This window comes from Haemaphysalis longicornis, unplaced genomic scaffold, assembly GCF_048455015.1.
Source record: "Haemaphysalis longicornis isolate Haplotype H1 unplaced genomic scaffold, Haemaphysalis longicornis Haplotype H1 scaffold_10, whole genome shotgun sequence".
Lineage (NCBI taxonomy): Eukaryota > Metazoa > Arthropoda > Arachnida > Ixodida > Ixodidae > Haemaphysalis > Haemaphysalis longicornis.
Window position 1 is genome coordinate 63,681,921 of NW_027526204.1, and position 24,408 is coordinate 63,706,328.

The 24,408-nt window shown below is 46.2% G+C and overlaps 1 protein-coding gene across 1 annotated transcript in view; it reads left to right on the top strand.

The window, feature by feature from the left end:
• The window catches only part of Cadps (calcium-dependent secretion activator 1), a 135,421-nt gene that overhangs the window by 79,220 nt on the left and 31,793 nt on the right, over positions 1-24,408 (top strand). The window contains exons 19-21 of the mRNA XM_077689681.1: positions 1,337-1,446; positions 19,088-19,244; positions 20,764-20,905. Coding sequence (XP_077545807.1) covers positions 1,337-1,446; positions 19,088-19,244; positions 20,764-20,905 — 409 coding nt within the window. The remainder of the gene's footprint in view (positions 1-1,336; positions 1,447-19,087; positions 19,245-20,763; positions 20,906-24,408) is intronic.

The window sequence follows — 24,408 nt, forward strand, 5'->3', positions numbered from 1 at the left end:
ACCTGCGTTGGGCGTACCCAAGCTGCTCACGCACTCAAAGCTGGGCCCCCCAGTTGTCATTGTCACGGAGAAATTGTCCCTCTAGCTCTTAGTCAAGAGACTTTGTTGTACAGTCAAACCCGGCTATAACGAACCCGGATAGAGCGAATTATGCTATATATCGAACAAAAATAATTCAGTTAAGGAAATACATGGGAAACGTATTCCTTATAACAAAGTTCACATCCGATATATCGAACTCTGGGTGCCTAGAATGGCCGCCGAAATGCATGATCTCAGAGCGGCGATTGAGATGTGCATTGGCCGCGACCACGGAGACGCGACAGGGACATTGCGCCTTGCACGGAGGGACGTGACGGCTGACACTTTCCATAACTATTTCCGAGGCGTGGGACTTACGACGGAACCCACCCAGTCAGCGAGTCCAGACCAAGACAGCAGCATCGGTGAACTGGGGGAAGAGCTCGCCAACGTTGCCGATAATGTCGCGAGTGAAAGCCATCCGATGCTTATAGTGAAGCGCATTCGGCAGTCGATGTGCTCCGCCAATGCTTCTTCGATTTTGGAGAACTGCGGCAGACTCGCAAACAATGTTTCGTGCAGAGAATGCTATGCTAGTTGTAGCCGTGAAAACAAAAATCACTGCTTTTTTTTTGCAAAGTAGGCAGTTAAGGCCGAAAGAAGCTTTATTAATTGCAATAAATTGATTATTTTGGGTATGGCTAATGACTACTTTACTGTGTTCGTTTCTGCATGCGGGGATGGTGGAGTTGAGGAGGGGGGGGGGGGCTACCGCGCAATGCGAACTCGTAACAATAAGCTCGTTATAGGCGGGTTCGGCTATATCGAACTATTGGCCGGATGTATCGAACAAATCGCGGCGCATATTGCAGTTCGCTATGCACGGGTTTGACTGTATACACGTTTCCAGTGCGGATTAGGTTTATTTATCCTTTGTGACTTTGTTATATCAGCGATTTCGTTGTATTGAAGTTTTTTGTATCGAGGTTTTACTGAGTTGCTATTGCTTGAGCCGCACAAAAGCACCTTTTTGCCTCCTAGCACAGCAGATGTTCGGTTGCAGACTTGCCATTTGCACCAGTGTCTCGTCAAAGCAGTCTTAACGAATGTAGAGTGCATACCAAAGCAATCTTCAACTTCAGACGGTATGTCGTAGTGACCAGGTTTGGCAGAGTTTCACTCTGCAATGTTTGCTAGGGTTTTGAAGTCCTGCGGCCAGGGCTGTTTGCTATCTGAAAGCATTGCCGGCTGCGGAGATCTGAGAAGTGGAGGGGTGTAGTAGGGGCTGACTTGTAGCTGGTGCGCTCTGCCGCAGACTCTGGTCTCGAGGAGCAGCTACCGTCGAACCGTAAGCTGAAGGAGCTGATCCACCTGGCCGAACTCTGCGTGGACCTGCTTCAGCAGAACAACGAGCACTACTCCGAGGTGAGCTCCTTTGCAACGGCGTCGGGAGTGGAAGAAGGGGATTGGCCGAGGAGATTGTCTCTGCTTCCTTGGTCATTCGTGCGTGCTTTTTTAAAGTCCAGATATAGCGAAAGAGCGGTTATAGCCAAGTAATTTCCTATTCCCACTGATTTCGTTATAACTGGGCTACACTGTACTAGTTTAAGGGGGGAGCGCAGGGAGCATAATGAAAAATATCCAGCGTACTTGGAAAATTCCCGAATCTGGCTTGTAGATTGACATTCGGGCCTCCCCCAGCCCACCTTCAGATCCAACAAGTGTTCTGGATCGTGTAATGCCTTCCTAGATGTAAGGTGTGTATATACGTATGTGACCAAGAAGACTAAGGCTGATGTTCTTGGGGGCTAACTTTGGAGGCGCACATCTCCAGTGAGACGGATTCAGGTTGCGGGTGAAGACATTGTGCAGTAGCTACGCGCTGTTGCCCTGCACATGACCACCACCTGGTCATACGTTAGGGTTGCAGCCATTGCTTCTTCGAAGATGTGACGTCTGATTTAACTAGCAGCATCCATATTGTGCCATGCCATGCATGGGCGAGTGAATACCCCAGCGGGGACTGCAGTTATGTAAGGGTATTACAATTAAGGTAACTTAGGGCCAATGAGGGGTGCACTAAAATGGGGCCTGATGATTAGTGCAGGCTTCTGTGTGGCCCCCTCTCTGCTTATACCTTATCGGGTACTCTGCATTGAAGATGCCATGTATGAAGCGCCTGCTTAGGCGCAGCTATTTCTGTTTCGGCTCAAAGTGGCTGCTGTTGCCAGCTTTCGATTGCTGCAGAGACCAATTCTTTTAAAAAAAGCATAAAAAAAGCAGAGCGGCAAAACATGCCTTGCTGAGTCTCCAGCGACCGTGGAAATCTCAGTGGGCCCGCCTGCTTGAATGTAATGGAGGGCATTACACCCCTTCCTACATCCCCCCTTGAAATAAGAATCCTTCCTCGGGGAGGGGGTTTTTGGCCGGAGTTTTCTGCCTTGCACAAAGGAATGCTCGGTGATGCGGAATGCATTTGGGGAGCTCTTCCCGCCCAGTCAACCTCACTGCACTGTGGCAGCTGCCAAGCGCATTCACGTGCGACGGGGGAGCGGCTCTTCTTTCTTCTTCCTTCTTCTTCTTCTTCTTCTGCCCCTCTCTGCATTGTGGTGGGGTCCCACTAGTGGCTCCTGCCAAGTGACCCGGAGTGAATGCAGGTTGCCTGCCTTGGACAGTGGCACGCCAGGGGCCGATCGGCCCCCTCTCGCTGCGCTGCATCCGATTAAGGGCTGGCACGTGCCTCTGAGCCGCATTCGTCTCTCTCTCTCTCTCTCTCTCTTTCTCGCTGCGACTGCATCGCTGGCCTGCAAAACCCCGACACAGAGGGCCCAGTTGTCAAGCTTTAATTGGGTGGTGCTTCGAGTTTTGAAAAGTGCGCTGGAATCAGAAAGTGGGGGGAGCTCACTAGTAGGGAGACTGAAGGTTGTGGTGCCTCTGGTCAAGAGTGACACGCAACTCCAGAAAAGCTTTGAGTGAAAGCCTGTGTTCAGGGAGTGAAGGATTGAAAGCTATTGGTGGCTGCAAAGCAATGGGAGGCCTGCTGTTGACAACTGTAAAATGCGGTGATGATGCTGAAGAAATAAAATAAAAACCTCGCAAGCGGGAGATAAACAAAATTGGGTGAATGCACCCTGGCCGTAACATACAACTTGGTACCAAAGTGAACCAAGAGGCCTTTTCCCAGATTGAATTTTTACATTGTCCCGCAAGAACAGTCACCCAAGCTTACCGTTTGGGACACTTTGTTGCGCACTGTAAAGCCAAACAGTAATTGCAACTAGCGTAATCCTTAAGGGTTGTGCTAGTCGTGCGGCACTCGTCAACTGTTTGCCTATCGGCAAGAGCAATTGCGTGGCCAGCATACCTTGCATGTCCCCATGGCCTGAAATTCACTTCACAAGGGTGCGACGAGGTGGGCTCTATCTGAGCCGGGGTTTTGCAACGACGAATTTCTCTTTTGGTACTGCTGTCTGCTGAGCATCTTTCTAGCCATCTCGCTTCTTTCTCGTCTTCTCCTCTTTTTTCGCTCTTTCTGCGGGCCGCTGGGAACAAAAACAAGAGGGAGAAAAAAAAAAAAGAAAACCAGGGAGAAAAAGCCCCAAGGCATGCGACTGTCTGATACCAAACCGAATGCATCCTGATTTTCGTACAGCATCCTAACTGGGCAAGAAGCGAGCGCCCGTGAAGTTAAAATTTTGTCTGCATTTTGAGCCCCCGTCTTCTGAAACTGCTTTTCTTTTTTATCATTTTTTTTCTGTTATTTTTTCTTTCAGTGCAGTTGTGTTTTGAAATGATACACTTCTTTGCAATGAGTGTGTCAGCACATCACACTTGCGTTAGCCTGCAGAGAAACACTTCTGCTAATTTAAAGTACATCTATGCTTCAAGTGTAAGACAAACTTGTGGAGGCGTCTCTGCAAAGGGACCAAAATGTGCTTGCGCTTGAAAACTACAGCCTTCTGGTATCAAATGAGCATTCAGTGCCCATTTTTGAAATAACTTGGTTTTTTGGAAGGAAGTTGCGTGAGTCCTGTTCAATTTGAAGCTGAAAGTGTAAGCTTGCGGCAAATTCCATTTCCCAAACGACGCAGAATCGGTTAGGTTTGGTTATTTCACGTTTTGTTGACAGGCACGCAGTTTTCTGGAGCGCTGGGAAAATTACCCCTTACATGGCGCTTTCTTTCTTTTCTTAGCTCTTTCTTTGTGTTGTGAGACCAAAATTCACCAGGCTTGCATCCAGTTTGGTATGTGACGTTTCAAATATTCGCGCAAGTTTTTACCACTCTTTGTGAACTACAGTGCACACAACTTCCGACGTAGCTGTGCAGTCGGCTTAACTGAGCCGTAGCTTAGTGCGCAGCACCGCCTATCTCAAATTCCGTGCATGAGGGAAACTAGGGTGCTCTGGTGGCGCTGCTGCCACTGCTTTGCGGCCGGCTTTAACGTGCTCGTTTGGACAAACTGAAACCGTAAGTACTACACACCTTTTTGAGCTCTGTTCCAAACGGGCCTGTGTTTCTTTAACCCAACAGGCATACGAATTTACCTTTGTGAACTTTTTCTTCATCTTCTACAGTTCTCTCGGCATTCTGAGTAGCCGCGAGGTGAATGTAGTTATTTTTTATTTACAAGTACTGCTGGCCGGAGGCCAAAGCAGGAGGGGCAAGATAATACAGTTATCATTCACAACATTTCAATACAACATCATCGAAAGAAGGAAGAAAAGGAAAAGCGGAAGTGGAACATTTTTATACAAAAGCAAGCAAGGAAAGGAAAGAGTGGGGAGGGGAATGCGGAACAGTTACAATAGTTAGAAAAACGATTTCAAATTTCGGCGTAAATAAGCTCAGGAGAGTTTAAACTGCTTGCAGGCAAACTGTTCCACTCCTCAATGGTACAAGGAAAAAAAGAAAATTTAAGCAAGTTAGTTCGAGTGAAATACGGGGTTAACAAGAAACTGTGTGGGAATGCCAGGTCTGACGTGTTCTTAGTGGTGTAAGGTATGAGGTAGAGGTCGGGGTTCAGAGCAAACCTGCGGCTTAAAAAGGAGGTACAAAAATTTTAGGCGTAAGAATCTGCGTCGTGACTGCAAATATTGGGATACCATTTGTAAGCATAACGTTAGTGACAGAACCACCAGGCCTGTAGAGAGAATAAATGAAATGAACTGCCCTCCGCTGAATTTTTTCTAATGCATCAATGTTAGTTTTAGTATAAGGATCCGAGGCAACACATGCATATTCTAATTTCGGGAGCATCCTAAAGCTCGTGCCTTAGCATGCATAATTTGTGGGAAGCTGTGGAGGAAACTTGTTTAATGTGGGAATTCCTGCTTAAATTATTTGTTGGAGTGACACCAAGATACTTGTATTCCTGAACTTCATGAAGCAGTTGGTTAGAGAGTGTGTATTCAGTTAGTACTGACTTTTTCTTGTTAGTGACACGGAGCAAAACCGATTTATCCAAGCTTAGTTTCATCCTCCGTTGGTTGCACCATAGACATATATTGTTTAGAGCGGACTAGAGAGCTGCTTGGTCATCAGGATTCACCATCAAGTTAAACGGAATATAATCATCCGCAAAAAGACGAACATTAACAGGTGGGTTTACACAATTTACTACATCATTACAATATATCAAAAACAGCAGGGGACCGAGTACACTGCCCTGTGGAACACCCAAAGTAACCGGCAGAAGACTTGGATTTTGATCATTAATGCAGACAAACTGGGAGCGATCAGACAAGGAGCTAGAAATCCAGGCTCATAGAAAATTGGGAAAGCCAGTAAGCTGTAATTTAACCATAAGTTTATCATGGGTGGGGGTGCAGTCGAAAGCTTTGCAGGAATCTAGGAATATGACGTCGACTTGGCCACCTTTATCAATCACAGATGCAAGAGAATGAATGACTGTAGTACATAACTGAGTTGTTGTTGAGAAGCCTTTTCGAAAACCATGCTGGTACGGAGATAAAATGTTACGCTCATCTGGGTGTTTTGATATGAATGTGGTGTCTAACATTTTGCTGCAAGACGTTATGCCTTTTTTCACAACAGCTATTGCGCTGTGTGCTAGACGGTTAGATTTTGTACGGATATTGCATGCAGAGATCATCGCCATACAGCTATGTGGTACGAAGCATTATGAAGACAAAAAAGAATGGTTGCGGAAACATGGTGTTTTTATCCAAACATTTTTTTTTGTTCCTTTTTTCACACTTGAAAAAATAAAAAAAAAATAAAAAAAAAACAAAAAGAAAAAAAAAACAAGCCCGTACAAGGGGCGTGAAGGCAGACAGTGTCGCAACTTTTATTACTTCAGTGTCTTTTGGGAGCTGCACAGAGCACATTTTTTTTCCTTCACTCTTTTTCTTGAACTCACACTGGAACTTTTGCACATCAGTGGTGTCAGTGTTTGTTGGATTGTGAGCCCCATAATGTTCTTCATAGTGTGAGAATGCAGTCTGCACAGAGGCACTTATTGTATAAATATACCTACATCCTTTTCTCACTATTCTGCTGTTCACGTTCGGTGTCGTTTCTTGACTGGTTCATACTGACCCATGTGTCCCCAATGAACAACCTCAACAGGAGGCATGTGCTTTCGCCATGTTTGAAATGGCACAATCATTTTGATGAACCTCGGCACTCACTATTTCCGCACTTTGGTGTATCAAGTTCCCCAAATATCTGTGGTTGTGGTTTTTGCTGTTTTTAGCCGTTGTGTGGTGGTCACAGCTGACCACACAGCCCTTTTTGAACTTTTTACTAGTTAAGAAAGCAACAGCTTGTCTCATCAGCAGACACCAATGGCTGCTGGAAGTGGACAAGAATGTCAGTCTTTTATGTTCTTAAGCTTTGTGGCAGTGATGTGCGTAGAGCGATGCAGATTGCAAATGTGGGTTGGTGGCCTAAGCAATCTGTCAGGATTTTTACGTTTTGTTCTTCCACAGTCCCAGCAGTCACCTAGTTATTAAAGTAACAGTTGTCCAGAGGTTTTGAGCACCTGTAAAATTCACAAAGGAAGTTTGGAGGCAGGAGCACGCAAGATGGCACTTTCAGCTGCTAGCGTTTGATATGGCAGAAGTTTTGAAAAAGAACATTTTACCAAACACTTGAATGGATCGGAAAACTTTGACGAGGCCAACACTGCTAGTCAACCAGGAGTCGTAGCGTTGCAGCAGAAGGATGAAATGCTTGATGCCGGTGCTTACAGCTGCAAAGCTCAGGTACAAAACAGTGAAGTTCCCCACACAGCAGCCGCCAATGAAGTGATCTCTCAGGGGCGGAAGAGCTGATCATTTAGCCGTTTTTCTGTGGTTTATGTCGTGTCGTTGTTGAAGCAGCTGCGCACACGTACCGCACCTGTGACCGCACCGGTGTGTGTCGAGGATGCGTTAACGTCTATCGTTTGCCCCCCTGTGTATGGTCGCACCGGTCTCGTGGGCGTGTTGTGCGCACAACCACCAACAAGGTAGGTGCCTCCCTCCTCCTCCCCACGATCGTCTGCTGCCACCGGCATGCGTCGGCCTCTTGGCTTGCCCCCATCTTCTGTCTGCTGCCCGCTGACTGCACCTCCTGCATGGACGCACCCTCGTCGGTGCTCGCGTGACAGTTCCACTCCGAAGCCCCTCCACTCCCCATCCCCCGTCATCTTGCCTCCCGGACTCTGCGTCGTCTGCATTGTCGTCTGCACCGCTCTCGGGGAGGGAGGGGACGGTTGTGTGTCGTGTGGTGGCTTTTGTGTGTGCCCCGCGTCTTGCTGCCTTGTGGACCAGTGTCTCTGTTCTCGTGTAACGCTCTCTCTCTCTCTCTTTCTCTCTCCCAACCCTCTCCCCCTCTCTCTCTCTCCTGCCTCCCCTACCGTGGTGTGGGGGGAAAACGGCCCTCCTCCTCCTTCTCCTCCTCGTACCTTCCCTTCTGCCTTCCTGTGTCTTGACCTGCAGGGCTTTCGGGCGGTGAGTGTGGGAGCAACTTTGCTGGGTAGGGGCGGGGGGGCAATTCACTGCATGTTTCTCTCGCCATCTGTCTGTCCTTCTTGACTTTCGTTCTCGCCCTCCCAGTCTGTTTGAGATTGAACAATTGTCCACCCGAAACGAGAACTTTCTTTGCACTCAGTTTGTCAATTCTTCAAAAACGTATCTCCTGTGTTTGTGTCTGCTTTGAACCATGTCATAATAATAGTAGTACACAGGGGAGGGTGTGGCTTTCCCCACTTTACTTTTGGCATCCACTTCGTCGCAGAGCCTGCACTAGTCTCTCATAGGACACAATGGGGATGGATGCTTTTTAAACAGATGCACGCTCAGGATTCTCCGAAGAAAAAGTTGACGTCCACCTGAACTGTAACCGTAGGCTCCAAAAAAAAGGCCGCGCAGCTTTTTCCCGGTTCAGGAATTCCAACCCGCCACCACCAGCATGCAAGGCCGGTCACTCTTAGGGCTCTAGAGCTAACGAGGAGGCTTGGTCACCTGTAAATTGAGAACCAATTAGTAGTGGCCAACTGTACGTGAGAAATGGTGAGTTGCTCGAGTTGCTGAAGCCTGTTGATTGAGATGCAGCCCATTGAAGTTTCTCGGTAGCCATAGCTAGTCCAAGGCACCAATGAAAGGTTTCACAAGGTTTCGAACTAGCTATTTCTGTTGTTGTGCTTGCAAAAAATTGGCGGTCTGGACCAAGTGTAAAGTGCTAACTAGAAGTGCTACAGCAAACCTGGGCACTTGTTGATTGCGACATTAACATTTATTAAAGTGAAGCTTTCAGGGTCTCACTGGTGGCAGTGCTGTTACCTAGAACACACTGCAGGAAAGCCAACTTAACGCAAAAAGCTGGCATATGATGATGATGATGACAAGAAAAAATGCTTCGCGTGGTCGGAATTGAAAACCTGGGTCTCTCACGTTATTAAGTCGATGTATATTGGATTGCGCTATCCCAACACGGTCGACGACGGGAAAGGGACGATTGGCTTTCCCGTGAGGGATCTGTTTGCTGTCGTCTGAGTTTGGACTTTGACTCGCAGGCAGTTTGCACTTTGATCGTTCAAAGTTGGACTTTGACCCTCAGGCAATTTGCACTTTGATCTTTGACACTTTGATCGTGAACGCTTTGACTTTGATTGCTGCAGCTGTGACTTTGGCAGTTTGCCATTTGATTTTCGAACGCAAGAAAGCTTCACTTTTCAACCATTGTCGTCGTTAGATGAAGGGAATTTAAATGTAGGATAACAAACTTTGTAACTGTCCAGGAGTTGGCATATTTATGAAAACTGGTTTATCCAGATTGGGTTACGAAAGTAAGTGCAAATAAATTGATTGATGGTGAGGCTTAACGCACCGACGCAACAGGCCATGATGCGCGTCATAGTGGGGGGGCTTCCGGATTATTTTTTACCACCCAGGGGTCTTTAACGTGCGCCAAAATCCCGAACACGTGGGCTTTTCTGCTTTTCACCTCCATAGGAAAAGTGGCCGCCGTGGCCGGGAATGGAACCCGTGTCCTTGGGCTCAGCAGCACAACGCCTTGGCCACTGAGCCACCGCGGTAGGCAGTACTGTGTAAAGCGTACTAGAGGTCGCCCTTCTGTATGGGTTCACTCCATTAACTTGAACTCACAAAAAAAAGCGAACAATTTATTTCTCATTATTTCTCACCCTTTTCGGTCATTGGCAATGACGTATACGGAAATAACTTATTGGAGCAATGGAAACTATTCTTTTGCGCTTCATAAAATGACACACCAAGGACCAAGAATCTTTAAATTTTCTGCATTGTTGTCGGCATGCGGGTTCAGTCGCTTTGCAGTGGATGGCCTCCGTTGTGAGGGGTGGCAATCTCACACAAAACTTCCAAATGAAGTCTGCCAGCTCATTCTCCAACTTGGGGTGCACTTCAGAGCCGCCCACAGAACAATGTTCTCCGAAGGTGGCAAGACAGCTTTGACGTATCGAACGCTTTTCTCAGCTACGCAATACGTGCTGGACTGCTGTGGTATTGCCGTGTGCTTTGATTAACCGTTATCCGTCTCTCTCTTGGAGGTGCGAGCGGCGGCAGTTGAATGGTGCGATACTGGCACTTCCATGGTTGGCTCCCTAAAATTTTACATTTTGCCGATGACCGGTATACAAGATAGCTGCGACTTTCGTGCGCATTTAGAAAAAATAACTCGACCTACATTTTGGATTATTATGGTAGTGTCTTTCTTAGGGTCTCATTTGACTGCCCTCAACTTTGTCAAGATTTGGGTCGGAATAAATTAGTTCGAGCTAGTGGGAGAGACTTTCATCCAGCAGTGATGATGATGGGGATGTTTTGAAGCCTCGCACCACAAATTGTTATCACATTTTTCCTTAATTTCTCTCGATTGCTGTTTTACAGCAGCGATTTTCAGTGATCAGTAAGGCTGCTTTGTATTTGGATGCCGCCTGGTGGGTAGAGTGACATCTGATTTTCATTTGCCTGCAAGCTAGTAAACAAGTGTGCCATTCCGATGCACTGACCTGACCACGCTGGCTAGATCCCATATTATACGGAACTCCTCCGCTTTGTTCTTTGGGTGGACATTTGTTCTTTCTCGCTGGTCGATGCTATCTCCCCTTAGGTTGTACTACAAGCTTTTTGTATAGGGGGGAGAAGGGTGCAAGCATGTCAACAGTTGTCCTTAACTGCCCAAGACAGATTCCCTTAGAGGCAGGGCTCAACGGGGCAGGCGTTTTGTGGATGGCCTCGCAGCTCTGTCATTTCTAGTGCCCGCCTTGGGCGTTGGCTTATCGGCAAGTGAAGGAAGGAATGAGGGAAGCACGCCTTGGTTCAATTCAGCAGTTAGTGCCACAAAATGTAATTGCAATTGTGCGAGCTTAAAAACTGTGGGGGAGATTTTTTGCGCATTGTATTGTTGCCATTGTATGATGACATTAAAACTGGTAGTAAACGGCCGTGCAAAAATGCCTGCCTGCGGCCCCTTCCCCATTGCCTTTGGGTATGACTCCACCCCACCACCACAGTAGGAGCACATAGAACCAACTCCCGACGGCCCGCTCTCTGGGACCATGAAAACAGCTCATCCAGTCACGGATGTCGGGGACTTTGGCTATAAGCGTTGTACTTGCCTTGGCTTTGCGCGCATGATCTAGCCAGGGTCCCCTGGGGTTGCTACTGTTTATTGCAGTGCAACTGTGTGTGTTTCCTAAGCAAGCTGGGAGAAGAATGCGTGCAGGACTCTGGCATAAGTCGGGTGATTTGAGTTTCATACTAATGTTCCGTTCTAACAACGTCGCTTTGTTTTTGCTCCTGTTGACAAAGTCAACAACAAGGGCAACATCCTTGTTTCTTGTTAGTCCTGCACGAAGCTTTTAAAAATTCCTGTCGAATGCATTTCCTTAGAGCATTGCTGTTGTATTGATGAAACAACTTCGAATGTTCTTTTTTGTTAGAACCTCAAATAACATTTGAGCTTGATTTTGCCAAGTAAAAACAAAACACTTTGCGGTACATGACGGCACACTTGTTGAAGCACGACTCACGTAAACACTAGAGTCAGATTTCCCTCTAGTATGTAAATTAGTAGGAAACTCTATGAGCCAGCTGGCCTGACAAAAGGTGCATTTGAAACATCAAATAGTTCTGTGATTCTGATCTTCAGCTGTTAGTCCCGAAAGGAAAAATACGTTAGAATACAGCAGAGGTGCTTGCTATCATGTTCCTCCCAATCATTAATCACTGGACCAGTGATGTTCCATACCGGGAAGAAAAATTTCACATTTCTATGTTGAGAGGTTTCCTATTTTTATCATTTTTTCTCACACATTTCTGAAGAATTCCCTCCAAATTTTTCTGCATTCTTTTTGTGCAGTTTGTAGATATTTACGTGGATGCCTTTTTAATTTTCAGGGTTAGCCAGCACCACCTATGTCTACTTTACGTAGCCCTCTGGATGCAGACGCCGTTGAGAGAATCAGAGTTTAAGCGTGAACGAAATTTCACTACATCTGGCATTCAGCAGCATTTGACTTCGCACTTCATGTTTTGTACCAAACAGCATGCTTACTTTGCACGCTAAAGCTGTATGTGAAAACTGCCCGTATGAAAAAGAACCAGACATTCTTGAGAAATTTGAGGTAATTTTAGCTCAGCGCCAGGACTGCTGGCGCCATCTCTTGTTGACGGCACGCGGACAAAGGCACACATGCGAACAGGCTTCAGCCTTTGAGCCTCTGCTGTTTCACACTTTACGAGCTCTTTTTTTATGGAGTATTCTTTCCTCTATGCCGGGGGTTCTTACGCATGTTGGTCCCAGGGAACCCTGCTAAGCTGTGCCAAGGAACTCCCCCCTCGCCCTTTTTAATACTGTTCATGCTACATTCGCGTGCAATAAATTCAAAAGGAAGTGCTTTTACGCGAGCGCCTACGCTAGCTGCACATATCTCCAAACAAGAGAAATACGCATGGGGGTGCTTCAAGCACAATAGTTAAACGGGCGGCCCATTTTCGGAGTTTGGCTCGTGGGAGCTGCTGGTGGGATTTATTGCGCAGCTCGCGCCTTTGTGTTATGCACAGAGATGTGCTTACTGACACTCGGGCGTGAGTAATGGAGGTTCCTTAGATCGATCGCACCTCGAGTTCACCATTTAAGTTACTTGGCGAGTGCGGAACGAGGAAAAATTTATCAGTGGCCTGCGGAACCCCTAGGAGGGGCCTGCGGAACCCCTAGGTTCCGCGGAACTCATTTTGAGAAACCATGCTCTATGCTATGGTGTAGTAGACTGTATCTATGCTCCCTCCTGTTTTATGGACCTTATTGGAAGCGGTCTTGAATGCTTGTGATTTGTGCGAGCACGGCTCCGGATATCTGAACATAGATCCAACGAAGTGTTAAGGGAACTTTTTAGTTTAAAAGAGAACAAAGTAATAAGTGATGTGAGGCCAGTTTACTGACATCATTTTTCCTTTTTATTCCACGACTCCTAAAATTCCCGGCATCTATTAAAAACTCCCTTTTTTCCCTTTTGGCCAAAACTACAGCCAAAAATTCCCCGAAAAGGGGTAAATTCCCAGCATGGAACATCACTGACTGGACACTGCAGTTTCCTTGAAGCCCTTTTTCTTGGCGAATTTGCAGTCTTGCAGGAGACCCTGTGAACTGGCTTTCCTTTTTGAAGCTACAGTGTCGAAATGCTGGGCTGCTTTCAAGGTGCACTGGGGGTTATTTTACGATGGGCGACGGAAGTGTTGCTCCTCCACTGTAGTGTGTGACAAACGCGAATTTCATTACCAGGGTTCGTGCAGTCTCTGTAAACTTTGAAAATCACCCTTGACACTGGGGCCTCGGAAGTTCTGGAATTGTGAGATGCTTGAAAATCCGTGAATTTTTCTTTAAAAGAAAAGCAATATGAGGCTATGCAAGGACCAAGTGAATGTTTGCTGCCAGTTGATCTTCTTTGGTGAATAAATTATTGCACTTTGTAACTCACTAAAAGTGCTTATCCGTGCAGCTTTACAAAAAATTATGAGAAATCATCAAAAAATAGAAACGATGCTTATCGTTTTTAGGGGGCGTGTCTGAATTCAAGTCCCCTGTTGGAACGTTGACTGCAGCAACATTGGGATTTCTTGATGATTTCTCATCATTTCACGCCTCTATGTTCTATTGAACATCAATCCTATTAAGAATAAGAGTTTTTGTGCCAACAACCTGATGGAACATTCCGACTTTGAGACTTGGTGGGCAGAGGTGCCAGAGGTCCGCTTGGTCCTCTTGAGGATGGAAGTCACAATCTCGCAGATCCTAGTTATAAAGAGCGTTAAAATTACACTGTGGCACAAACAGCTGAGGCAAAACACAGAAATGCCCATGTACAAGAAGATCGATAAGGGCCTTGTCTCGAGGCCCAGGTGCAGTTTTGGTTTTTATGAAAGCACGACTTGAGCTGATCCGAAGGACCTTATTCCTTCCTCACCAAAGCCCATTGCAGGGCTTTCAACATTGCTTAGCAATATTGCTCAGAATAGTGCAAAGGCCATCCAGCATTTTTTATATGTATACATATGTAAAATTCTCAACAGCGGATCACATCGGAGAATTTCACTGAGTATATTAAGCCTCTTTTTATGGCATTTATTGCAAAAGAGCCTGCGATTCAGGAGACACCGCTGCAATGGTAACAGCATTGAGAGAACTGGCAGCAAAGGAGACGTGTAGGACGTCTGGAGGACATAAACAAGAAATGTAGGGGCTCAATAATGCTTGATAAAAGTATTAGGGAGTTTGCTATTGGGAAGGGTGTCAGACAAGGGGACACCATCTCACTGAAATTATTTACAGCATGCCTAGACAAGGTATTTGGGAAGCACGGTACGGGATAATTCGGGAGTACGACTAAGTGGAGAATATTTGAGTCACTTGAGATTGGCGGATATTGTATTGTTCAAGGATACCGGGAAAGACCTTCACTTGGAAAGCTTAGTGTTGGAGTTTAAGTTGAATGTCAATAACTTCAACGTAATGCTAATACTTGATAGCAAGAGATACGCATAATGATAATTCGGCCTTCGTAACCCTTCACCGGGTTGTTGGTGCTGATCGAAACCACGAAAATGGGCCAAACGTGGAATTGCAATGGGCTGTAGAGCTTTCATGGAGCACTCTGAATTAACAAATGATAGTGTACCTCTGTCACTAAAAAGAAAGGCATTCAACTGGTGCGCACTTCCAGTGGTGACATATGGGGTAGAAGTTTGTGGCTTGGGAAGCTTCTTGAGGGAAAGCCTATGTCGTCTCAACCAGCCGTGGAAACAGGAGTACTGGGAGTAACACTTAGAAAGCAAGCACCTTGGATGATGGAGCAGAATTGGGTGGAAAACATCCTAGCTGAAATTAACAAAGGGCTGGCCATGCAGTTAGACGAAATGACGACCGGTGGACCACCAGGGAACCGAGTGGCTACCGCTAGACGAAATAAAGGAATTTGGAGGAAAAGAATAGACTGGCAACACAGAATCGGAGCAGCTGGAGGTCAGTGGGAGAGGCCTTCGCACTGCAGTGAGCATAAAATAGGCCGATGGTTATAGTGCGTAATTCTATGCGCACGCTTATACTTCTGCTGAGCTAACAGCGCACCCTTGTGAGGCATTTACAAAGGGCTTATAATGTGCACGTCCAGGCAGAAGTGAAGGAAGCACAGAATGGCTTGCCAAGATCGCCTGGCGTCTTATTCTTGCACATTCGGGATTACATCCTCCTCATGCACTGTGATGGATGTTTGTTGGCTAAGTTGGCCATTGGACAGGTTTTAACTCCAGAACCTCTTGTGCGTGCTTTCTTTCTTGAAAATATTACTTGAGCAGTGCGAAAACTTTTTTTTACAACTAGATATGAGGTATTTTAACAACTAGATGCGAGAGTTCCTGTTGGAGTGCATGTATTTGTGTACACTGAGATTGCAGCACGTTGTTGATATGCTGACATAATTCACCCAAGTAACTGACGTTGCAGTCCTGTTGTGCAGATAGCCAAAGGTAAAGCTAGTGTAAATGATGTCCTGCAGGCCACAAGTCTGCAAGATGAGCTTGTACAGAGGGCAACACCCTTGTCTATAACACTGGTTTCGTACTTATAGCCTTATCTAGCCTCGGCCGAAAAGCATTTGAAGAAAACTATTTTGTCATTCTGAAGTCTTGACCATACATTTTGACCTCAACGTTTTTTGTGAAAAGTTCGAGTCCGCAGTTTTGAGAGTTACCCAGCTGAAGTTGAACTCAGTGTTATAGACAAGGGTGTTGCCCACTGTACTTTCACATGCACAAAGGGCTTGAGAGGGTTTTCTTGGGTTTCCCTGGATGCATTGGAACATGTTTGAAATTTCCATAGCACAAGCTGTGTTGCACCTGCACTGCTAGTTTTACTTGTGGAATCAGTACACTGCTATTTGCAATGTTTCTGGTGAAACGACTGCACCTACGCACTCAAACGGTGGTCGGCACAAACCGTATGTTGCTTTCATCGGCCACAGCTCGGGTCTGGGCCTGTACCGTGCGAGTGAATTAGCATCTTCAGTCTTGGCAAAACTTAGAGCGCGATTAAACAAGGACGACAGAAAGACGACAAAACTCGCTTGTGTTTGTTGTCTTTCTGTCGTACTTGTTTAATCGTGCTCTAAGTTTTACCAAATATGCACCAACTTTCCCAGTGTTCTACTGAAGTACGTCTTCAGTCGCTTCTTGTGTGCGGCGATACAGCGGCTGAGGTAGACGACGAGTCGTCTGGTGGCCGCTCGGGGGTGTTTTGTCTGTGTGTCTGCGTGCCCTGTCTGTGCATCCCCGTCTCGAACGGTGTCTGTGTGCTTTGCCTTCTCCTCCCCCTTCCCCCGCCTCTGGTCGTGTGCACGAGTGGCTTTTGTCTCCGCGTGTTGTCGTGCCCCCCCTCGTGACACCTCCACTGACTGTGCGTCTTCTCTCTCTCTCTCTCTCTCTCTTCCCCCACATGGTGTGGCCTGCCCTCCTCCTCACCACCCTCGATGTGTGCCTTCTTGTGCATTTGTGTGCTGGTGGTGCTGGTGGCGTGTGATGACACCCGCTTCTTTGTCGCCGCCCTCTGTCCCCCTCTCGCCTCTTCTCCACTGCCGTCGCCTTCTCCGGCTCCTGCTCCTTCGTTTTGGCCACTCCCCCCGGCCAGGATCGGGTAAGTTAACCCCTCCGCCACGCACAGCCGAGCTGGCGCGGGCAAAGCCCGTGGTCGTGACAACTCGAAAGGCACGGCGCAGCGACAGTGCCTGCATTGTTGTGTTGGTTGGTTTACGCATTAAGAGGTGGCTGTAATTGCAGCTGCCTGTTTCGATCCTCCGATTCAACAATCCAACTACAGAAAAGGAACACAGGTGCTTAGGAAAACATCCGTACGGACAGATCTACGAGCACAAAAGTTGTGGAGGGACCAGTCTTTCGTGACGAGGCCCCTTTGGCAAATTGTTTTACTGGGGCTCTGTTATATAGGTAAAATAACTTCTAGGTGGAACTGAATTATAGAACTTCTTTCACTCACATGCCCAGCTGGTTTTACTGGCATCTTCAGCTGGAACCGGTCCCCATTCAGCTTTTACTATTTCTGCTTTTAACTGGCACTGGTGGTCCATCTGTGCCAATTGCATCAAAGTGTGCTGATGCCCGTGAAATGTTTCCTACGGCACATTTGTTTTTGGCCTGGCAACTGGATCAAAGTGCGTATTTGGTTGGCACCCCCCGTGCCCTGCTTTTCATCTAAACTGGGGCATTTTCGTTGCATTACTGCAGCGCTTGTGCGGTGTCGGCACGCTTCTGTTGTTGTGTGCTGGAGGTAAGCAAGTGCTTTTTTTTTTTTTTTTTTTTTGGTGCACACGCAATTTCAGTAATGCCGCACCGCTTGTAACCTGGCCTTGTTATTGGCTGCGATTTTGTCGTCGGCCTAGGTCAGGTACCCTAAGGCCACAGAAGAGACAAAATACAGGCCCGATTCGCTAAAGGGCTGCATTGTTTTATTAGCAGTGACGCCAATTTGATTGCAGACTTCAAGCAAATAATCTAGACATTAGGGAAAACATACGAATCAGTGGCGGCTCCCCAGACACTTTGTGGCGACTTCTCTACGACGGCACGGAATCTCGTTTGTGCGATTGGCGGCTGCTTACCTAAGCCACTGCCAAGAAGCACGACTGGGTGATTGCAGCGGCACCTCCAGTTCTACTTGATTGCATCCCTCAAATACTAACATGCTTAACTCATGCTAACTAACTCATGCTAACACTTAACTTAAATACTAACACCTAACTCGTGACTATGTTTTTTTGCTGGCCCGTATGACGCCTCTTCTGCCCATACTGCGTCACTGCTACGCGAGATTTGAAGCAGTTTCAAAATTCCTTGCATTTCTTTGGTTACAAAAAAAAAGGCATCTGTTGCAGCTGGAATGGAACTGAGTGAGTTACCAAAGGCTATCGTAGTTCTTTCAAATTGAACAAAATTGTGTTTTGTCGTCACGGCCCTCTAGAGGGCCATTGAAGCAAGCGTGAACAATGTTCATTTACCTTACCAGATTGAAGTTTGGAACACGTGAACCATGTTCAGTATGTATTTGGCCCTGGTTGATTCTCCCGCATTTTTAAAGGAGAAAAGTGTGTTAAAAAATGATGCTTGCTGGTAAGTACAGAGTGTAAATCTAGTGCATTCTTGGCATATTTGACCTGTAAATCCTGTGCGGGGACAAACAAGAAGTCAATACCACTAAAGGAGCGAGAATCAATATTTTTGAGGCTGAGGTAGCATGAAAAAAACATTGAAAACCAGTGTGGCGTCAAGGCAGTATTAGGTGGAGCAACCACGAGTGGCACATGGTATTTTGTCATCTGCCACCGATTGTGCAGGTCAAGTAAGGCTCTGGGCTTTCACTAGACAATCATATTACGGATAAAACGATAAACTACACAAAGGAGCCACAAATTTGAACATACTCTCTTCACTGTCCCCTGAAAAACGAACTGCAGCAAAAATTCTGACCTTCTAAAAATGCTGTTTTGGCACACTCAGTGAAAAAGTACTGGAAGTTGCAAAATATGATGCTTGAAAGATTTATTGTTGAGATTCTACTGTATATTACGCTAGTGCATAATGGCAATGAACACGCTTTGCAGTAACTGGCGTAGTGGTAAGTGCTTCTGCCAACTGTAGCAACTCAAGGGCACAAGATAACAAGACTGGCTCCTCCTCGATAATGTTTCACTACCTAGCCAGCCACATTTCTGTCGTTGAAGTTTGCATTTAAGCAGTTGCATTCAGTATCGTAAACGTACAGCCTTTTCTGGTACTATAATGTCATCGGGCAAACAACACAACATGTAGCTAAGCTGCATCCTTGGTACTTGCCTTTTGAAAAAAATGCATGTTGTCTGGGGAATAAAGGAAATGTTGGTGACGAAACTGATAGTTCTCATTTGCAACGCCCAGCATGGTTTTAACGCATGTCCAACATAGCTGAGTTTGCCTGTCGCAGAGCGGGGAGAGAGGGTGTGATGAGACGAGGTGTGTATTACCTTGTGCGTGCAGGCGTTTGCGTGGTTCAGCGACCTCCTGGTGGAGCACGCCGAGATCTTCTGGTCGCTGTTTGCGGTCGACATGGACTCGGTGCTCGCGGAGCAACCGCCCGACACCTGGGATAGCTTCCCTCTGCTGCAAGTGCTCAACGACTACCTGCGCATCGACGGTAGGTGCCCCCTTCCCCTTCTTTCTCTTACTCGTCCTGAACTGGTGTAGTGCAGCTCTTTCTTGCACTGGTGTGGCTTCAGCTTCCACTAGTGTAGCCCCTTCTTGCACAAGCACAGCTCTTCCTTGCACTAGTGCGGCTTCTGCCTGCACAAGTGCAGCTCTTTCGCGTGCTAGTGCCGCTTCTCCGACTGTGAGGGCAGCTTCTACTTGCGCAAGTGTAACTTCGCCTCCCTTTTCATGGATTTTTTTCTGAGAAAGCTGTTTGCCTAAGCATGAGCAATTAAGCATCACAGTGTTGGAGATTGCTGCAGCTTTACCCTTCCTACTCGCAACTAGGTTCTCTTTGACAGCTGCTATTTGGACGGCTGCGCTGTTTGGCCAGGAACGATAGCACAGGTGAACCCAGTAGTTTATGCTGTCTGATGTTACCAACTTCCTGATTTAACGAGAAAAATTGAGGTTTTCTCTCACAACTCTTGGTTAAGTAGTGACGTTGTTAAATCGTTGTTCAACTGTATTTGCTTCAGGGCTGCGTATGGTAGAGATGGGGAAAATGACAGCACATCACCACCTTTTGTTTGTTGCCTATATCCTCACCAAGTCAGTTATGTTGCAGATTAGCCAAGCTAGCTAGCTTTGTTCGTGTTGTGAGGAGTGTGAACACAGAATGAAATGCAGAGTTTCTCGAAAGTGAGCAGGCGTGTTGAGTTAATGCATCCGTTGTGCACCTGGACAGGTTTGCGTTACACATTATTACTCTTGATGCTTGCTCTTGTGGGATACAAACAGGTATGTGCGGAAGGACCAGCAAGAATTGAGCTGGCTGGTTCATCGGGTGTAAGCTGGACTTAATTGTTGTTGTCAGTCTTCGTCACCCAATTGAAGGAGCTCAACGCGTGTATGATGTGCGTTGTGAACCAGCTTGGTCAATCCTGGATCAATGTCCTTGCTGCTATTCCGAATTGGGGTCTGGACTGCCTGGATCGGTCGGTAAAACGGAAGGGGTGAGAGGCAGTGCAAAGATTGCAATAGCACTGCAAAGCCACTAGTACTTGCAAGGAGGCAGTGTCTCCTCTTTCCAGGAACTTGCTTTTGTTTTTTCGTATAACAGCTGTGGGGCAGCTGATTGACCAGTTATGGCAACTGCGTGGTGCAAATGAAGTCCTGCAGCTGTGACTTCTGTACTGCTGGCTCAGCGCATGGTTGAACATGTTTTCCTACGCGTTTTCTATCCTCATCTTCTTCTTCACTGCTCTAGTTCTGGCTAAGGGTTCCGACTGACGTTGGGTACCCAAGTACATTCTTTGGTTGGTAGACTTCCCTCTGAGGTTTTTAGTGAAGACTCCATTTCCATCTTGTTTTTGGTAATACTTGGTAATACTGTATCGTCTTGTAGCACGTATGGCAGAAAAACTGGACCAAATGCTTGTGTAGCGTAGAGGGGCTCTTTCTTCTCTTGCACCCAGCGGCTGTGACACTCAAGCGGGACCCCTCGTTCCCCTTTCCCCCCTTTGCAGAGAACCTGTGTGGCGGGCGGTTCCACCAGCACCTGCGGGACACATTTGCGCCCCAGGTGGTCCGCTACGTGGACCTCATGGAGTCCTCCATTGCCCAGTCCCTGCACAAGGGCTTTGAGAAGGAGCACTGGGAGATCAAGGGGTGAGCTGCACACCACCATTTCAACGAGCGCACTGCCGCCCGCATGCTCAGTGGGGGTTTTTGCATGGGGAGGGCATTCGGCAACTCTGGACGTTCCACAGGGGCACATCCTGGGCCTGCTCGCCTTCATTTCTTCCAGACCTCCGCCTGCGACTCAGAGTTTACCTGGTTGTAAAGCGTGTCTGCTTCTAGCTTCGTGCAAGGTTTCAGAGTATAGGCACAAAGGACTGTGAAGAAAAAGCTGCGAAGACCAGGTCCGCAGATGCATTGCTTCTTTGCGCCACGTGCACTCTAATGTTCCTGTTTCACATGACGCCAAAGTTGGGTGTGGAGGCCAAGTGCTTTCTGCACGCATGACCCAATGACAATAATGCCACTTTTATTGCAAACTTCACGAAGTTAAGCGAGATGTGGGGGCAGCTTGCCAGCCACTTTCTTGCCGGGTCCTTATGATGTCACAGGGTGATTGGCAGCCACCCACTGAGGCCACCACCAAGACACATACAAGGATGTGAGATTGTAGTGGGGCCTCCAATTGCATTTGAACATATCACGTGAAGGCTAGCATGCAGCTGATACACTCATAGTTATGTTTTCAGTACATACCCTCTGACATCGCTGCTGACATCGTGTAGCGCGAGGTGTTTCTGAGTATTTCTTATCTTTCTTTCGTGGAAATGAAAAACGTCTTTCGAAGCTGGTTGGCTGAGCTACTGAAGGCTAGTCGTTCGAAATTAAACTAGGTTGTATTCTGTCTTCATGATCCCTTTTAAAGGGACACGAATAACTTCGTGTCCCTTCACACGAAGTAGCTGAAAACTTCATGTTAACTGAAAGATCACACATTTCGTAGTTTGATGGCCATTGGTGCCCCTTGTTTGCTGAGAGAGAAATAATGGAAACTGGCATTTTTCCTCCCCCATTTGTCTTCTATTTTTGCGTGACATCAAAGAGCACGTCACAAGGCGACCAGAGTGAGCCCGGGACTATACTCGGTCATCACCATCGTCCTAAAGTCCTGTTCTGATTGGTTCTTGCTTTCATCATGGCCAAATCTCCTGGCTTAGCAACAAGACCTTTACTTGTACTTATACGTATGGAAAGTCCAAACTCTTGTGCTAACAGACATCATCCATGATTCCTCAAAAGCCCATAGTAACAGTATTGGGATTGTTCATACTTCTTTTACAGCAGACTGAAATCGAGATCACCATCATGGTCTCCTGTAACGAGGTTACAGTGTACCTCGGAAGCGCATTATAAATGTGGCTGCAGCTGTTGAAGAATAACAATTCCAATTCTTCCCACTGTTCAAAATATGTGACAAGACAGAGAGAAATGAGGCTCTCCAGCCAGCTGACAGCTGTCAAGTTCACAGTGAATGGTGGTGGTAAAGCAGCTGGCCCAAGGGAGTTTGCCGAGATAAGGGCCAAGTGGGCTGTTGAGTGACTTCCGCGGGGTTATTTCTCAGCCCCCAAGCTCATCACTTGGGAGCAGCACTAGGCCTGATAAGCAGCGCGGCTGACCGAGTTTCCAGAAATAAAGGCCTAACCGCAGACACCGCTCTCCTTATCTCTCCCAGCTGTCGCTCTGAACAAGCCGCGCTTGAGGGCCATCGGGACAGGATGCCGGCGTCTTGTTTTGTCCGTATCTTTTCGCTGCCAGTTCCGCGTTGTTGCAGGAGCCTTGACCTAGTATTCAAATTATGCCTAGGCCTATCTTAGAACTGCCTGCATGGAGAGAAACAGGGTGGAGGGGGGAAAAAAAAGAGAACGAGGACTTGTACTTCACCACGTTGCCTTGCTATCCCGCAAGAAAAATGTTGTTTCCCTAGGAAATTCAAAGTTTAGGAAGACGAATTGTCGGCTCATATTTTCATGTGGGGCCCCATTGGGCCCTTGAGCCATCATTTACCAACCCAACATCGTCAGAAGTTCATGTTTGTCTGTTCAGAAGCATCTCGTTGTGTTAGGGAAATGTGCAGTCAGGTTTTGTATGTTTCAAATGTACTTCAGGGTGTAATTGATGTGCTACGACAAGTCAGTATGGATTCAAAAACGCCAAGCACTCGTCAACAAGTTTTCGCTTTGTTTTGAGATAATTTCAGAGTGCATGAAAATGTGCACTTCATATGAAGGCTACTGTCCATCTGTTATAGTACGTAGTTAGTGCCAGCAAAAGAAGTGATGAAAGTTGCCAGATATACAAAAAATGTTTATTGAATACAAGTATGTCTTTTATATAAATGATGTGAGTAAAATTATCATTAAAGGGATTTATACCTTCTAGGATTTATATAATAAGGATTTATATAACAAGTGCTTTTCTGTTGCAATAGCTAACTGTTTGGCTATGGAATAGAGCAGAAAAGAATAAATCTAGTGAGTGCATCAAAATATCTTGCAGGTAGCAGCTTGCCTCTATTGCGAAAAAAAAAAAAAAACCTCTTGGTCATTAGAAGCAACTTAAAAAGTGGTATCAGGAAAACAATTGTGTCAATGTTTTCAGGACACAGGGACTGTAAAAGCATACTAAAGAAACTCAAACTTCCAATTAAACGTGCTCTTAGCACACTTTCACATGATAAGGATTACAGCAAGAACAGCAAAAGCGTTTCAACACATCACACCACAAATTATGCAGTGGATTGAATTTGGTTGCTAGAAAAGTACATTACTGTTTTCTTCCACATGAATTATCACATATGTGTTGAGATAAGAATGATTTTGTTCAGCTTGTTTATGTTTCTGTTGCTTATCTTTCACAACTTTCTTTTTTCTTACTTTGAGAGTATGCAGTATTTCTGCTTTGTTCCTTTCTTCTTTCTTTCTGGCGATTATTTACGTCTGGTGACATTTTACTTTTCAGCTCATCGTCTAACCAAATGTGAGTTTTCCTCAGAATTTATGCTACAATATTACTACAGACATAGTGCATTACAACACTTCCCGTGTTTTTCTTTCTTCCTGCTGTTTCCTTTGATCTCATCTTATTTTTCATTCTTTTAATACTTAGAGATCACCCTCTATGGCTATTAAATCTTTTTTGGAGGAAAAACATTCTGACAATCATACCTTTTAATCAGCTGTCTATTAGATGAGTTAGAATACGTAAAGTTGAAAGGAAAAGCACCGACAAAAGAATTGTTTTGCAGTTAAGCGTGCATCGTGCAGTTGAACCCCCACTTTAACTGAGTCATTGGAACTCACAAATTATTTTATGAGAACCTCATAAAATTGGGAGAGAAATAAGCCCATGTTAGAGTGACAGTCCAAATGTGTTTGTAAATTTCGGGAAATTTCTGAAATCGAGGTTTCATAAAATTATGTTTTGTAGGGTTATTAAGCAGTGCAGGCACAAATATTTCTGATTTGCTTAGATCAATAAACTGTTATATTTTTTTGGAATAACAAACATTTCGATTTACAGTGGATCCTTTGATAAACAGGAACATAAAAAAAATCCAGAAGGCGCACATGTGGGAACAGCTTAAAGGCATTCCC